Source organism: Pteronotus mesoamericanus, unplaced genomic scaffold, assembly GCF_021234165.1.
Source record: "Pteronotus mesoamericanus isolate MK-2021 breed Mesoamerican mustached bat unplaced genomic scaffold, CSHL_Meso_final contig_29, whole genome shotgun sequence".
Lineage (NCBI taxonomy): Eukaryota > Metazoa > Chordata > Mammalia > Chiroptera > Mormoopidae > Pteronotus > Pteronotus mesoamericanus.
In genome coordinates, this window is record NW_026555123.1 from 5,269,426 (window position 1) to 5,286,772 (window position 17,347).

Consider the following 17,347-nt stretch of genomic DNA (forward strand, 5'->3'; position numbering starts at 1 on the left):
TCCCGGCCGGCCCGCGGGGCGGCGGGGTTACTTGATTGCAGTGTTCTTTTTCATAATCTTATTTATGGAACCCTTGCTTATTTTCACTTTAAAAACAAACATGCTTATTAAAATTTAGATGATAATAGAAGTTGGATGGTAAAGTAGTGAACATGTTGGTGTATTATCTGGTAGCTTTTAATTTAAAAAATGAACACGGGTGTCCCTAATAATTTTATGGGTTTTTTACACATAAATATGGAAAACTGCTTATGTCATAATCAGACCTAATTTCTCATGACTTTACGACTGTCCATGTGTTTATGTTTTATTTCCCTATTTTAGGGCATTCACGTTGTTTCTAACTTGGGGTACTCTAAATAATTGTATAACAAACAGCTGCTCTGCGCTTTTTCTATTTAATGTATTTCCTCAGAGTGTGTTCTAATGCATTTAGTTGAAAGGATACGCGCTTACTTGAGAGCTTGCACCCGGGCGCGTTTCTGCCCGTTGTGGGGGGCACTCCATCCACGTGTACCTCGCCGGCACTTGGTGTATACTGTTCTCTGCCTGGTGCTGCTTGGCAGCTCACCCCCAAACTTAGCTGCTCGGACAGCGCCTGTTGGAACCTCCCGGTTCCTGGGGGTTGGGCGCCGGGGGACAGTTCAGCTGTGTGTCTGTGGTGTGAGGTCTTGCTGAGGCTGCAGACAAGAGGTGGCCGAGGACTGCAGCCTGCGGGGGCTCGGCCGGGCCCCGGCGGATGGATGCCTGACTGTCCCGTGGGCACGGCAGCGGCGTCCCGTGGACGGCAGGGTCGGTGAGGGGGGGCGAGGAGCAGACTGGACGGCCTCTGTGGTATAAAATGGTCGCACTTTTGTCACATTCTGTGTGTCACTGAGAAGTCACTGAGCCTCAATCCCTACTCCGGGCTGGCTGTGCAGTTTGCTGGAGCTCATGCAAAATGAGAACACAGGGTTTTTGTTCAAAACTTCAGTGAATTAGGACAGCAGGGAGCAGAGCGCCAAGCCAGGCTCCGGCTCTGCTAGGTGTGGGTGCCCGTGCGGCCGCTGAGGCTGCGCGCCCGGGGAGGGCGTGGGAGCCCCAGTGGCCGGAAGGAAAGCGTGAGGAAGAATTTGGGTGCGTACTTTAAACCACTGCAGGTGTCCTCATTGGTAAACTTTATTTGATAAAGAGATTGAACTACTTTTTGAATGCTTAATAATTCCCTTTGTGAATTATCCACTTGTTAACTATCCAGTTTATCTGTGGGAATCTTAGTGTTTTTCTTTACAGAGTTTTAGAATTTCTTATATAGAAGCTGTTAATCTTTTATTTTGTGTAAATCAGTTCATTTGAAATGAAACTAATTTTGTCATCTTTGTTAGACATTCAGTTTTCAGTCTTTTGATACTAAAAATAGCGTTGGCAATGACTCTTGTTCTTTGCCCATTGTGGGGACAGAGCCGAAGGGCAGGTGCCCGCCTGGGGCTGTGCCGGGACGGCCGTCGGGTGGAAGGTGGCGGAGAGGCTCCGCGTGTGGGGTGCCGTCCGCGACCTCCTGAGCGCCAGCCCCGGCGGCACTGCCGCGCCTGTGGGGAGACGTTGGGCCAGCCCGGCCCGTCTCTTTTCCTCTTCAAAATGATGTTGAGCTTAAAAAAATGTTTAAAAGCCATTTGTATTTTTAATGAGCCATTTGTCCATGTTTTTATCCTATTTTTGTGTGGGGGTCGTAGTGTTCATCCTTGTTTTTGAAGAGCCCTTTATCAGATAGGTAACAAAATACGTCTTCATAGTTTTTCATTTGTTTGTCAACAACTTCTTGGGAAGAATTTATTTAAAGATTGTTGCATGTAGTAGTTTTTCCTTTATGGATTTTGTTTTACATCGTGTTAGAAACAAATGTGTAATTTTCAAATAACTAGAAAATGACATTTATTTCTCTTGTCCACAGGACTTGTGTAAGAGCTGTTGTCGTCTACGGGGGCACGCAGTTCGGCCACTCGGTCCGGCAGATCGTGCAGGGCTGTAACGTGCTGTGCGCCACCCCCGGGCGGCTGATGGACATCATCAGCAAAGAAAAGGTGGGCCCCGGTGGCGTGTGGGTGGAGCTGCGGGGTCGGTCTCTCTGTGTGGGGAATGGGAACCGGGTGCAGGGACGGGGCGTCTCTCCGAGCGCCGTTGCAGCCGTCGGTGTGGCAGGCCTCCCTCGCGTCTCGGAACGTGTTCTTACATAGTTCTTACGATCATTCAGCAGGAGATACATAGGAGCTTCTGTTTCATACTTGGGAAAACAAACTCGGTGTGATAGTGTAATTTATTTTTAAAAAATCCCCCAGTTAGCTCTAATAAGCAGAGGGGCTGGCATTAGACTCCGGGTGTGATTTTAGAATTCATAGCCTCTCCCTGCTGCAGTGGGAGAAGCGGGCAGGAAGTGCTCTTGCACGGTTTCATATCTGCATTGATGGAATCTTCCCGCTGCCCCGCTCCAGAAGAAAGCCTTCGACGGCAGTAATTTTGTCTCCTGTTTAAGTGTGGGAGTGACCTTAGCACTCACTTGTTAATTTTCTAAGACTTCAAATCAGCACGTTAAATTCACTTTTATGAACGTGATTTGCTTTTCATTTATTTATTTTTTAGCTCTTCTATAAAGGGGTTATCAAAATATGCTCTTTGTGCATCAACACACTTTTCTTAGAATGCTTACCAAGAGAAATCCCCACTAAACATTTTCTGTGCTAGTACCAAAGTCACTCATTTCCTTTTTGCGAAAGCGCGCTGCTTTTCATAGCAGAAACTGGTCACGGGGAGAGGCGTGTCCCAGCTGTTTCCGAGAGACGAGAGAATGGAGACTTTATCATGGGTTTCGAGGAGTTAGAAAAAACGGGCGTTTTATAAGACGTCTGCAGTTGTCGGTCACTTAGGAGTTCTTGTTTCTTAAAGAGCCTGACCTGCTCAGATAGCACAGCCGAGACCTGTGCCGTGCGGACAGCACTCGCTGGCCCCACGTGGCTCTCTGACTTTAAAACCGGCCGGCAGTCGAAGAGTCGGCCCTTCCGGCAGGTCAGCCACGGTGCGAGGGCTTGAGAGCTCACGGGGTGTGGCTGGTAGACGAGGTGGCAAAGATACTGAATGTTTACGTAATTACAGTCTGTTGTGCAGTATTGCTCCAGATGTTTCCGTTTCTTTTAGTCTGAACGTATAAAATGTTTTACAACATTAGAGAAAATGGAGAACTGAAATAAACAGTAATAGTGTTATCTGGGCACAACAGTTCTCATTTTATGCACCGATTTCTAATTTTCATCCTTAACACTGTATTAATAGTTGGAATTGTGAAGAATATTTTAGTTTAATGTTAACCATTGTGTATTCTCTAATCTTTGAAAATATCCTTAAAGATTGGCCTTAGACAAGTCAAATACTTAGTTTTGGATGAAGCCGACCGCATGCTGGATATGGGTTTTGGGCCAGAAATGAAGAAATTAATTTCCTGCCCAGGAATGCCATCGAAGGAGCAGCGCCAGACCCTCATGTTCAGCGCGACTTTCCCAGAAGAAATTCAGAGGTAGCCTTTCCCTCTCAAAGACAGTTGCAGAGCACGACACTTTCATGGGAGCAGAAGCGATGCGGGCATCCTGCTTCCCTGATACTTAAGATTTTAAGATAGTTTGAAAAGCGGGTGTATTCCTAAAAAGTGCACCACATTTTTCCGTGTTTCCTACCTTTGTTCCCAGCTGTGAATCAGCAGTGCGTTTTATTAAACGTGTATGTGTGCGTTCCAGCTCGGCACCCAGCTAGGGTTCGATAAGCACTTAACTAAGTGAAGTTGTTTTTGTAGTTGCACTTTTTCTTCCCATCGGAATGAGAGCACTTGGGGGCACGGGGCCTTTGGTAGGAGGCTGGCATGCCAGCGGTGGCACATGCAGGCTGCCGGACTCTGGGGTCAGAGGCCGCGTCCCTGTGGTGTGTCTCACTGCCCGCTGGGCCCCTGGCCACGGGGCCGAGGAGCACGGGCTGCAGCGGGCGCGTGTGGTTCCCGAGACCCCCGCTGCCGTCAGCCACGGCACTGTTCCCTACCTGGGTGCACAGGCCGCCTGACCCGCGGAACCGGGCACTGCGGGGCGCGAAGTGCGGATGTGGGGCCGGGGCCACGCCCACGCCCACGTGCGCCCCGGGGCCCCTGTACCCTGCCCAAGGACGGGCCAGCCTCACAGAGACTCATTCCAAGCTGGCCCGCGGGCTGTTTCCCCAGCGGACGTGCCCGTTTCTGTCGGGGTCGGGGGGCAGCTTCTGGGGGCGGTGGCCCGGTGCGTCCTGCGGGCCACCTTGCTGTGAGGTGGCCCGCTGGTCCAACAGGAAGCCACGTGGGGTCAGTACACGCCACGCCTCAGAGAGTGGAGCAGGTCATCAGTCTGTTCACTTACCAGGATTTTAAAAGTTTGTGTGTAAGGTTAAAAAGAGCCTTTTGTTGGAGAAACAGCTAAGTCCTAAGAAAGCATTCGGTCAGCGGGCACAGTTTGTTTCTTAGTGACACATAAACTGAGAGTTTCGTATACTTACACGGCATCTTAAGGATACCTCCATTTCCTCCATCATCTGTGGGAACCACTCTTATCAATTTCCCACCTAACGAGCAAGTGACATGCTGTCTGCCCATCTGTTTTCCGACTCACCCTGAAATAGGACAGTATCTGGGTTACCACCAGCCCAAATGGCCATGTGTGCCACCACCGAGAATCAATAAACACGTCCTCAGGCGAGGGCTTACAGAACACACGACTCCCCGTCGGCCGGGCCAGGCGACCTCTGTCCCTGCTCGCTGTTGGCACTTCTCCGCCCGCCCTCTGCGTGGGGCGCCCCCTGCCCCCCGCCAGTCCACACGCTGACTCGCTGCTCCCTCAGATCAGGCTTCAAACTTGGAGGGTCTTCCAAATAGACATAATTTTAAACTATTTAAAACACTTTGCACACTTATTGGAATATTGTAAGTGTTCAGCAGACGCTAACTGTTGTAACACTAGATTATTAAAATAAATATTAAAATATTCAGTGTATAATTAGAACACATAGCTATTATGTATTTTAAAAGGAGTAGCAATCATTCTTGTGTAACGGTTTATCCTCCTGATGCGAGCCCCTCAGAGGCAAAGACCGTCACAGCACCTCTGTCCTCCCGGCGCCTTGCACGGCGTGTGCGGCTGCGAAGCCTTGCGAGGTGCCTGGGGAGGGCAAGGTGTGGCGCACGGTCAAGAGTCACAAGCGATTTTGGGGCCCGTGCCTGGGTGGGAGGGACTCAACTCTGGCAGGAGCAGATAGAAAGGGAGACTTTTCCGGGGGCGGGGGATGGGGAGCACGGGCGAGGGGCACGCAGCGCCAGCAGCGATCGCTGAAGGTCCCGGGTGTGCCGAGGCTGCGCACTGTGTGCACGGAGCTCTCGGCAGCGGCTGGAAAGCAAGGGGCAGCGGCACAGGAGGGGGGAAGCCCGGGGTAGAGTGGGACCTGCCCTTTAGTCCTCCTCCTCTGCGCTGAAACGGGCAGGTCCCCTTCTCCGTCCCCCAAGCCCCTGGCTGACCTTGAATGTGTCAAGATGCCGACACCCCGGCCACGGGGGCGAATGCCCACTGTCTGTCCTGGCCTCGCCTCTGAGCCCTTCACATCTTGTCTCCCCGACCCCGCCCGGTTTTGCTCAACAAATACGATTTTCTCTGTGCGCTGTGGCATGAGAGGCCCTGACCTGAGGTCTGGTTTCTCCTAATAGTTCGTGCGAATTTGAGTCATTTAACCAGCGGCACTTAACATGGTGAAGGCCGTGAGTGCAGGACAGAACAGCGTCCACAAACGCACGCTTTGGTCTCTCACAGAAATTCCTGCTTGTTGTGGCCTGAGGTCCATTTTCGTTTAGCAAACTCCTGTTTTTGGTGTGTGTATGTATAGTACATTGTCTAACATAGTTTTTATCGTTGTTCATTGCACCTTTTCTATGGTTGCGCATACTCTCTGTTGCTATACCCATTGTATACGGTTGTGCATTCTGTTTATTACTGTTACACGCACGTTGTGTGCCGTTGTGCATGGTCAGTGCATCTGGCCAGTACTGCCATATCCATTATTTGACACAGACTTTTTCACTAGCAGTTAGGTATTTTGCAGATACCTTAACATTTTATATTGATCTTTGAAAGTAGTACTTGGCTGATACAGGTGTTCACCTTATCACATGGTAGATGTTACCATCTGATTACTATTGCAGTCACACTTGCAGGATTTCAGCAGATGTTCCAGGTGTTAATGGAAGAGGATAAGTTAAGGAATAACCTTTGTCTTTTGAGGTTGGCCGGGGAGTTTTTGAAGCCGAACTACTTGTTTGTTGCTGTCGGACAAGTGGGTGGAGCCTGCACGGACGTCCAGCAGAGTGTCCTGCAGGTCGGCCAGTACGCGAAGAGGGAGAAGCTTGTCGACGTTCTGCGAGACACAGGTACCTCTCGCCGATGTGGTCGTTTCTCCTCATGCTTTTGATTTTCAAAAATTACTGTAAGAATTGTTTGGTGTGAGTTTTAGTAAGTTTTTTCTCATTTCCTTTGTTCCTAAAGCTGTTTTTATAGGGGTTTTTATGGTTATGCTTTCTCTGAATCACACATCATTTACAATTATATAGTAGTATAGTCCTTTTTCCTTCATAAAGTTTAGAAAAGGGAAGGACTTGAGACTTTGCTTAAGAGTATTTTACTGAAAACTGTTTCCACAGGACATTTTTTGGTTCTGTCTTAGACAATAGAAAGGCTTAGTAATGTGTCTTGATGTCGAACTCTGTCCCACTGAGGGTGAGCTGCTGCCCTGTGTTTGGTTCCCGGCTCTGGCGTTCGGAGGCCTCCCGTACCCCTGGGTCAGGGCATTTCAGGGGGGGGGGGCACACGGGTCCAGTTCTGCTTATTCACAACACCAGTGACAGATCTAGTCCCCTCCCCAACAAAACCAGTTTTTGTGGAAAGCCATGTATCTCTTCGCCTGATTGAGGCAGCCAGAGCCTGTGCCTGGGCCGTGCTGGGCCTCTGTGCTGCCTCCCCGGCGCGGGCACGAGACAGGCTGCCCCCGCCTCCGGCCTCCGCGGCAGCGGCCCTGTGTCCGTCCGGGCGTCAGTCTCACGGGTGGGGAACGGGAGATGAGACGGCAGGAAACCATCTAGTGTCCAAAAACAGGCGAAAGAAAGAAGTGGATTTAGGAAACACTTTTTAAAGGTTTCTAGTCTTTATATAAAAAAACTTGTAAGACCGAATACTCACTCATCCTGTGTTTGAGAAATTTTATTTGGTTTCCTTCGTGACATTTCCTGACACGCACTGTGGCCCATAAAGCAAACCGCACAGTGTTCTCATTGCTTCACCCGTGTTCGCCCAGACCCTTCTCAGAACAGCGGCCGGGCCCCCGCGCGGCCGTGGAAGCGCCGGGCGCCGCGAGGTCGGCCGGGTGTGTCGAAATCAGAGCACGTTTCCAGTTAATCACCCTAACGTTTCTGTACATGGGTAGCGGAATACAATTTGAGGGTACTCTTAATGGAGAGAGTTTTCGAAGGGCCGGGATGCCTTTGAGAAAGAACGCTGTGAGGCTGGCGTGCAAGTGCTGTGCCTCGGTATCCATCACGCGGGCAGGTGCTTCCTGGGTCAGTGTCTGGTTGCTTTCATTTTTTCACTTTGCATGGAATATCCATCCAACATACCCTCAGATTTCACATGTTTTTGTTCATATAATTTGTCCTTTCTATTTTTAACTTAAAATCTGCTTTCCCCTTCTACCTTTAAAATTCAGTTTTCATTATTTCATAGCAGTATATAACCAGCTGCCTTTTTCATGATTTTAATTTAAAATTTTGAGATTAATTACCCAGAAAACTAGTAAGCTGTTACAGCCAGTCCCTAGGAGAATTTGAGGAACATACGTCAGGAAGGCCAAAATGAACTCACAGGCAGATGTGAAACTGGTTAACACCTACACATCGACATGTCGCACGGTTTCCCCGGGCAGTCCCCACCCCCCGCCCCCGCCCCCCATGGTCACGGTGGCCTCCAAGATGGTCCTCCGTCACTGCGAAGCTGCTGGTCTCATCACATTTGCCTGATTCGCGTAAGTGCAGCAAGACTGTTCATTAACAATATAGGCCTCCTTGAGTTTGCTTTGCAAATCTGCAGTGGCACGTTATGGAACAACTACTAAAGTTAACTTCTATCTGGATGTTTTCATTAGAAATCTAAGATTAAACTTTTACAGGCTTCCTTATTTGCCATCTGAAGGACAGAGACTAAGTCTAAGAAGCTCTCTACCATAGTTTACCTGCAGTACCTAGAAATGTGAGTGAACGCCTCGCTTATAAAGGTCCCCAAATTTTTTATGTCACTCTTACTTCATGGACCTATTAGCCGTCCACACTCATGACTCCACCGGCTGCCGGAACCCGCCGGGAAACCCTGCTCAGCCCAGGGAGAGGACCTGGAGCTGTCGGAGCAGCGTCCGCTTGGGGCCTCGGCCCCATGGCCCTGGCTCTGCCACGCAGAGGCTCGCTGCAGCCGCCCCGCCCTTCCCCGCGAGCTCAGGGTTGAAGAGACACGCTCCGAAGCTCACAGTGCAGCGTCAGGCAAGCCACAAAAGAAACAGGCTAGAGCTGACAGAGACGTGATGCTTGTGGTTAGTGTATTGCTGACCATTGTTAAGCGTGGAGGATTTAATGATGGTTTAATGGGAACAATGCTCCCAATAAGGGAATTTGGTGGCTTCTGCGATATGCAAAATAGAGCTGATAAGGTCCTCGTCCCCAAGCGACAGACACATCGCTACAGGGCGATGGGCCTGCTGGCAGAGCCGCAGTGCGGAGTGCGCCCCTCCGGGGCCCCCGAGGGGCGGGGCGGGCCGCGCTGCGCAGATGCGCGCGTGCGGCCCGGGAGGGCGCTGCTGAGTGCGGGCTGCGTGGCGTGTCCGCGGCGCGTCCCCGCTGGGCCCGGCAGGGCCAGGACCCAGATTGTGAAAGGAGCAGGGCTGTGACCGAACCAACATTTTATGCAGTGAGGGGCGTTATGACTGGCAGCAGTGCTGTTTGTTGGGCAAGGCGCCTTCAGGCCTGATGAATTCGTGAAAACTACGCAGAATCATTTCATGATTGTTTGGGTAGGTGCTGCTTTTTTTTTTTACTGTGAAACTTTCATTTTCCGTGAATAAAGGCCTCCTGTGACACTCTGGGTTTCCGTCAGTTACAGTTGACGTTCAGCTTTATCTCATGTTAGTTTGAGGAGTACAGCATGTTGGCTGGACAGGTCCACGGTGGACTGAGCGGGGCCCCTGAGAAACCAGGGGGGCGGAGGGGGCGGGTGGGCGGGTGCAGAGCCCGCAGCAGCTCCGTGCTGCGCCGGGTGGGGCCGAGGCCTAACCGGGGACTCTGCTCCTCCCAGAGAGAATGACGCGCCGTGGACAGCGAGGAAACTCACACACCTCCAGGTGTTTCCCTGAAGTGTGCACTTTTGAAATGTATTAATAATGTTGGAAAACCTCAAAAGTAGTTTCGGTGGATTTTTTTTTAAAAAGTGTGTTCTGATCTAAAAAAGGCAAAAAATCAGGAGGTCTTCAGGGGCAAGCTGAACACTCGATTAGTGCAGGGTGACGGGTGCTTGAGAAGCCATCCGTGTCCCCATCTCAGTGCCAGGGGAGCACTGAAAAAGGAATGGGGGGGGGGACACGTGGCTGCGAAGAGTGACGGCTCTTTCCCCAGGCGGGACCTTGGCTCTTCCCTTTCAATAGTCAAAGACAAACACACCCTGTGCAACATGGGCTGATCACACACAAAACACCAAAGACTAGCCTTTCTTACTGTAAATACAGGCATTAAACAGCAAATGAAGACGCAGTTCCATCTAGAATGATTGCATTTTGCCAAACTTTCAGCACATTTCACAGCTGCTCTTTAGACCCACATATGACCAGCCTCCCCCAGGCAAGTCCCGCTCCAGGCGCGGCCCCCCGCCCTGTGCTCTCCTGCCCCCAGAGCGGCGGGCGCCTCTGATGGGTCCCCTCAGTGGCTCGGGGAGGCGGCAGTTTCCTCACGTACACGAAGGCTTATTCGTTCCCAGTGCAGTACGTTCTGACGCGCTCTGCAGGGTCTGGGTTTTCGTGTGTAACATGGCGAGCATCAGCAGTCATGACCCAGGCCGCCAAAGCCCTTTGGAATCGGTGATGTTCCCGGAAGACTTCTGAGAGGCCACGGACCCAAGTGCTGAGAGGCGCCAACCTAGGGAAAGCTGCTGTTTTTGTGGGGGTTTTTCCTTGAAAAACAAAAGCATTTTTATTTCTTGTCACTGTTAATCTCAGTATAATCTCAGCCACTTAGGCCAAATGTAACTTGGAAGCACCGTGACTTGCATTTCATAGAGAAACCCGGAGGCAGGACGGACAATGGAGAGATGTCACACATGCCGCTGTGGCTCCCGACCGAGATGTGTGAGCTTTCCGCGCAACCTTCTCCGCTGCACGCTCCTTTCACGCGGTTCAAGCGGCAGAAGTGAACTTCTCAGGATGTGACTCACAGGCTCCGCCCCTCGGCAGGATGTGAAAACAGGAAGCGAAGAGCAGAGGCCTGTGCTCGGTCACTGACGCTGCAGGGTCCTGTCCTGTGTTCCGCGCTCGCCCGCCCACTCGCGCGCTCCACGTCGTCGAAGCTAAATAAAGGCCTTGGAAATGATGGAGATGGCACCCTGAAGGGCACACTCTTGAATAACGAGTACATTTAGTTGAGCAGAGTAATGTTTTCCTAGTCTGAAGCGTCATGGAGGATGTGAGTTTATTGACTGGCGTACCTCTACATGTCAAGAAAAACCCAAGTAAAATGAGGTACATGTTTGTAGTGCACTTAACACTTGATAAACTGGAGAAAAGACATAGGTGTTTTTTAAACCAAAGTTATTAAATTAGTCTTGTTTATCAAAGATCTCATTAATTATGTGAACTTGGGCCCTGGCAGGTGTGGCTTGGTTGGTTGGAGCTTCATCTCATGCACCGAAAGGTCGCGGGTTTGATTCCCGGTCAGAGCACATGCCTAGGTTGGGAGTTCAGTCTCCAGTTTGGGCTCATGGGGGAGGTAACCGATCGATGTGTGTCTCTCTGTCTCTCAAATCAGTAAATGTATCCTTGGGGAAGGATTAAAAAAACATAATTATGTGAATTTGGAATCCTTAAATGTTTCTAATTTAGTTCCTGTAGGAGTAATTTTAAAAATAACTTTAATACAGTTAAAGTATTAGTTTCCTGGGAATTTTAGAAGTATCTATCTCAGTAAGTTATTTCTCCATTATATTTATAAACTAATCAGAATGGAGCCCCTTTAATTAAGAGACTTTATAATTTAATCGTTCACACTCCCCGTAGGGTGTCAACACAGCGATCACACGTGACAGCAGACGAAGGCTGCTGTGAATCGCACGTAAGCGGTCACAGCCTCAGTCTAACCGCATGAGCCACAGGCCAAGCACGAGCACACAAATACAGAACGTTACGATCCAACTGTCAAAGCTGGAGCTCTTTTTAGATCCTTAATCCATTTTAACTCACAGCGGACTAATCGATAAGACTAACAGAACAGAGCCTGTATGATTTCTCAGCCAACAGAACAGGCAACTGTCCCGCTTACAGAGACCGCGCAAGGGTCCCACTGGGACAGCAGCCTTGCAGTCGCTGCCGCTGGAGCGAGGATAAACACAGCGCCAGTGGGGGGCTGTGCCCCCAGCTCCCAGGTGAGCCGGCTGTGGCCTTGAGCGCCTTGCCAGGTGGCTTCCAGAACTGCTGAAAGACAGTTTCTGATGAAATATAAAATCATGACTCTCAGGAATAAAACGACGGTGTCTTCAGACTTCCCTTGGAGCTGCAGGAAGCCGTTGCACTTTGATTGTTGGTTGTCGAACGTCATCGCTGACCTCCAGTCTTAGTTCCACTCTTCTCGCTGCTCAGACACACCTTGATTTCTCTCTCTAACTACACATCTGATCTTGGCTCTGCCATCAAAATACATACTGAATCCACACGCTGCTCCGTTGAAACAAAGATCAGCTCTTACTGCTTCTTTGGGGAAAGCCCAGTGGCTTCTGTGCTCGGAGGAAAAGGTGGTTCAGTGGCCTTCGGGGCCAGGCATGAAGTGGCCTCTGTTAGTCTCGGTCTGGTCTCTCCTCCATCCGTCCCTGCCCGCCCTGCTTCAGCCACACTGCTCGCCGCTGTCTCCTCTGTGGGCCCGCTGCCGCCTCACCGCCGCCTTGGCCCTTGGTTTCCACTCTTCCCTCCCCCCCGGAACGGAGGAGCCGCGCGGGGGCCATTTTCTGTTTTTTCCGAGCCCATCTAGAACGCCCATGCCTCGGCCCTCATCCGTGGTCTTCACCCAGGTGTCTGAGTAACGCACTGTCTTATTTCAGTCGTGCCCCTGCTCAGATGCCATCTGACTAGAGAAGGCACAGCCTAAGGCAACCCTCCTGGGGCCCTTCATCCTGCTGAGGTTTCCCTTCGCAGGACGCCTCATGCCATCTTTGCTGCTTAGCTGTGTACCCGCAGTGGGAGTGGGGGCGGGGCACCGTCGCTGCGCTCACGGCCCTGGACAGCGACAGGCTCTGCAGGTCTGTTGAGTGAATGGAGCCAGAAGCCAGATGATAGGGAGCGGGGAGCGGGGGGCGGGGGGGTGTGGGCTGGGAGCGGTGACTCGGCCTGCCCTCCACCGAGGCTGTAGCTGCCATCTTTCGAATGTCTTACAGGGAGGTGCCTTGTGTGGAAAAGTCGCTGGCTCAGGCTTGGCTTTCTACTGGTTAAATACTTTTAAGTTAGCAAGTAAATAACCTTTGACGCATTGAGACGGACTCTGGGAGAGAGCTGTCATTAGTTTTCACTCTATCTATCGCTGTGAGGTACTTCGAGCATAAAGAGGTTCAAATTAAGACGAAGCTGGAACATGAAGCACCCCAGAGCGTGCCAGCCCTGGGTCGGCTGCTGTTCCACAGACACCGTGGGCAGTCGAGTTGGAATGAGCGACCGGTTAGCTCTGAGGGGAGAGAGCAAAGACGTTTGTTTACGGATGGGGAGCCCAAGGCCCTGGGCCAGATCTGGAGCTACAGAGAGAGCCGGGTGGGCGTCACTTAGCTTTCCCAAGTCTCTTCGTCCTGCTGGGGGCCCGGCCAGGGCAAAGGGCTGGCCAATGTTTTCGTCCCGCAAGTAAGAAAACTCCTTTCCTCGGGGGTTGACACTCACCCCTGAGGGAAGTGAAGTGTGAGTCCCGCAGACCCCCCAGGCCCGGTCCCAGGCCCGGTCCCGGCACAGGGAGTGAAGGCGGTGTCCTGCTCGCTGCCCCCCGCCGCCGTTTCTCCCACGTCTCAGGTTGCAGTTTGGATGTTAATTGTTGTTTCATTGTCTTGTAGGCAATGAAAGAACCATGGTCTTCGTCGAAACTAAGAAAAAAGCAGATTTTATTGCCACTTTTCTTTGTCAAGAAAAAATATCAACGACAAGTATCCATGGGTGAGTAGATTCACAGTGTGTTCTAGTAGAGAGGTGACTTCTACTTGCCATTTGCTCAGACACGTGAGTACACGCGACTATATAATCCTAGGCTTACAACTCAGAATTCACAGAGTCCAGGAATTCTGAGAATGCTATTGAATAGGGAGTAAATTCAGTGCAGCAGCCTAATGTTGCCTCGTCTGAACTCTTCGTCTTCATTGTCATTTTCCAGGAGGGGCGAGTTGAAGGTCTGAGACTCCTCTGCAGGAGGAGGGTTGACTTCTCAGAAGATCTCACTTCCTGTTCTCTGGTCCTCGGGCCTGAGTTTTTCCTATGCTGAGTCAAATCTGTGTGATGGCCGACATTTTTTCTAATTGGAGTGCTTAAAAACATCATGTTAACACAACTTTATTGGTATTTTACTATGTAGAGATGAAATAGTAATCAGTGAATATGTAGAATTCGGAGATGATAGCTTTTTAAAAAATCTGTACTTTGAAGAAAGCATTCTAATCAAATAGTTGTATTTTTCAAAACCAGAAAGATCATCACGAGAGATTGTTAATGGGTGAGACGTGACACTTACCGCACTTGAGCTTACAGGTGGGCCCTGTGCGTTAGCTGTCACCTTGCCTGCGGACGGGGACAGCTGTCCCAGCCTCGGAGTGTTACGAGAATAAATAAAACGATGGCTCGAAGGGAATCAATAGAATATGTGGTGTGTAAGAAGTGTATGTTAATGTTCAGTGTAGCTGTTTTTTCTAGCATTAAAAACCTGCACGCGTCGAACTCGAAAGGCTCTCCTTCCAGCCTTGTTATGAGCCGCCCTGACCCCGAGCCCTTGCCCCGCAGGGACCGGGAGCAGAGAGAGCGGGAGCAGGCCCTTGGAGACTTCCGCTGCGGGAAGTGCCCGGTTCTTGTTGCCACGTCAGTGGCTGCCAGGGGGCTGGACATCGAAAACGTCCAGCATGTCATCAACTTTGACCTGCCTTCGACCATCGACGAGTACGTGCACCGCATCGGGCGCACCGGCCGCTGCGGCAACACTGGCAGGGCGCTCTCCTTCTTCGATCCTGAATCCGACCGGCTTTTGGCTCAGCCGCTGGTGAAAGTGCTGTCCGACGTAAGTGGGGAAGTGGCAGCCGAGTGGCGGGTGTGCTCACCTGGGAGGGAGGCGTCCCATACCGACGTCCGGTCCGGAAGCGCGGGCCGTTGCAGTCGGCGAGGCCGGGGGCGTGCTGTGCATGCGGTCCGTCTGTCCCAAAGGCCCAGCAGGACGTGCCAGCGTGGCTGGAGGAGATCGCCTACAGCGCCTGTGCGCCCGGCTTCAGCGGGAGCCCGCGGGGAGGCGTGTTCGCGTCCGTGGACACCAGGAAGGTGGGTGGAGGCGACAGCTCAGACCGTGGCTTCTGGCCTTTCCTCGGGAATGTGCCTGGAATTGCGAAGGAACAAGAACCGTCGGCATTTGTCTGGGCCTTTACTTCTGCTCCCAGAGGTCGCCCTGCTCTCTGCACGCAGACGTCTGTGCTCTTAGAGGCGAGGGGGGAATGTGGAGGTTGTAGCCGACACGCCCTCCTTTCCCAGACGTGCCGCCCGTTTAAAGTCCCTGCGGCAACTGGTGAGCTTTCGGTGGGGATTCCCCGCCTCGGGCATTCTGACGGCACTGCCGCCCCACGTGAAACACGGGAGCGGCGGGCTGTGCGTCTCTGCTGGTGTGCCGGTTCCGGGGCGACAGGAGCAGCACCCGCTCGCCCTCCCGCCCGGGCCGCTGACTCTGCACGGACGCACCACACGCAGAGCTCCGGGCTCCTCCGCGTGCCGGGACTCTGGTTTAAAGCTCGTTTCTTGGCACATCTGGTGCAAGGCAGACCCCGCAGGTGCCCTGGGCCTGTCCGTGGGTGGCTGGTGGGCGGGGGTGCTCTGGCGGCACTGGGAGGCTGGGGGGGCAGCGCGTGCCTGCTGTCGGTGCGGGGGGGGGGCGGGTAAGTGCGGGGGGGCGGGTAAGTGCAGGGGGCGGGTAAGTGCAAGCTGCCGTACAGTTAAGTGTTTCTTTTTTCTTTTTCTCGAAGAGTTACCAGGGCAAGAGCACTTTGAACACAGCAGGGTTTTCCTCTTCACAAGTTCCTAACCCTGTAGACGAAGAGTCATGGGATTAAAGCTCAAACAACCTTCACAACCTTCACGTCTGCGGTGCGGTTTCAGTAACAGAAGAAGACAGTTTTGATTTTGAGTTGTTAACGGAAGTGTGAAACCCGATACTCACATATCTCCTGCATTCTGTTCTTACTCCCAGCCTTAGAAAAGTCCTTCCTGACTAGTTACGCGAAATGCTGAAAGTTACAGCATTGCAGTTCCTGATACAAATGGTGTTAACTGGACAGATTAAAGCATTCTAAGTGTCTTACTTACATCTAGTGTATTCTTCAGGGCCTTAGACACGGCTCTGGTCTAAGTGCTCAGCCTTAGGATAGTGTTTCTTGATCCTCTGACAAGCAGTAGGATATATGATACACTTTGGTTAAAAACTGGTCTCATTTTTACTTAAAAGGGGCTTCAAAGGTGATAGTGGGCCACTGAAGGGTAAGAATACTGCGTGGTTTTCGTGAAGTGGATGGTGACTCCGCCTCTTAATTGACCGCCAGACGTGATGGCCGTGGCTCAGTGTGCGCAGCGCGAGCTCTGCACCCAGTGGCTGACGTGCATGTGCCATTGGACCGTGCGGCTTCCCTATTCCCTGGACAGTAAAGGACGGGACACTGTCCCTGCCCTTCGCCGCCGCGTTTTTCATTGTCGTTGTTACATGTCGTATTCAGGTGAACGGTCTTACATTAATTAAATATTAATGAATAATACACAGAGGTAATCATGAAAATCATCCTCTGGACTCAAACTATCAAAAAAGAGTGGTGTTCACTCTTGCCACAATTAATCTTCCTTATATTTTAAGACTAAGGAGGGAAACAACTCTTTTTTTCACTTACCATTGTATATCTTAAACATACTATGTCTAGAATGTACAAAGTTCCTAAATCATTCTGTGAATGAATCAAAACATTAAGACATAAAAACACGAGGGTTGAAGTTAGAAATTAGGGAGACAAAAATGATCAGTTTTGAGTTTGTTATTGTTCACTTAAAAAAAAACCCAACATGTCCTCAACATACATCCCGCTATAGGAGTTTGGTTAGTAAGTGAGGCGGTCGCATGGGGAGACCAGGGCGAGCCGTGGGCGGTGGCCGGGTGGCCAGGTAGATGCCTCCCTGATGCCGCAGTCAAAAGCAATTTCGTGTGAATTACAATGAAGTAAAACCACAAAAAATTGAGTTAAATACTAAACCTTTGAATTGGGAGTGAGAGTTGCTTACAAACTCAAACAGACGCATGATGAAAGAACAGATTTGATCACAAAAGGGTCATGTAAAAAGTAAACAGCAGGCACAGAAGATTATAACGCTGACTGCGGTGCGTGGTCGGCAGACGCACAAGGGGCAGACGGCTCGGAGGGGAAGTTCAGCTGATAAAAGCCCGGGAGGTGCTTAGCTTGCACTTTCAGTCTCACCCTGGGAAAGGTTGGATGAGTGAAGGTGTTTGCATCGTGATGGTCCCGTCTCTGAGTTGCCTCTCCCCGCGTGTCTGGTTTGCAGAGACCGGTATGGCTGTTGCTGTGTGTCCTTTCCTCAGAGCTTGGGGCCCTCGCCCGATCGCCCTAAAGGCGGTTTCGAAGGTTCCCGCAGTCACACGGCTGAGGCGGGCAGATGGGAAGGGAATCGTGCGCGGCCCCGTTGTGAGTGGCCCTGTGTCCCATCACTGTCCTCATTTCTGAGCACAGATCTGAATGATTTCCTTAAAAAATATCCACGT

The 17,347-nt window shown here is 51.3% G+C and overlaps 1 protein-coding gene across 1 annotated transcript in view; it reads left to right on the plus strand.

The window, feature by feature from the left end:
* DDX4 (DEAD-box helicase 4) overlaps positions 1–15,641 on the plus strand; it is a 44,347-nt gene extending 28,706 nt beyond the window's left edge. Inside the window, exons 14-20 of the mRNA XM_054575298.1 lie at positions 1,931–2,060; positions 3,378–3,544; positions 6,309–6,454; positions 13,404–13,503; positions 14,338–14,608; positions 14,752–14,862; positions 15,564–15,641. Of these exons, the coding sequence (XP_054431273.1) occupies positions 1,931–2,060; positions 3,378–3,544; positions 6,309–6,454; positions 13,404–13,503; positions 14,338–14,608; positions 14,752–14,862; positions 15,564–15,641 (1,003 nt within the window). The remainder of the gene's footprint in view (positions 1–1,930; positions 2,061–3,377; positions 3,545–6,308; positions 6,455–13,403; positions 13,504–14,337; positions 14,609–14,751; positions 14,863–15,563) is intronic.
* The last annotated feature ends 1,706 nt before the right edge of the window (positions 15,642–17,347 follow it).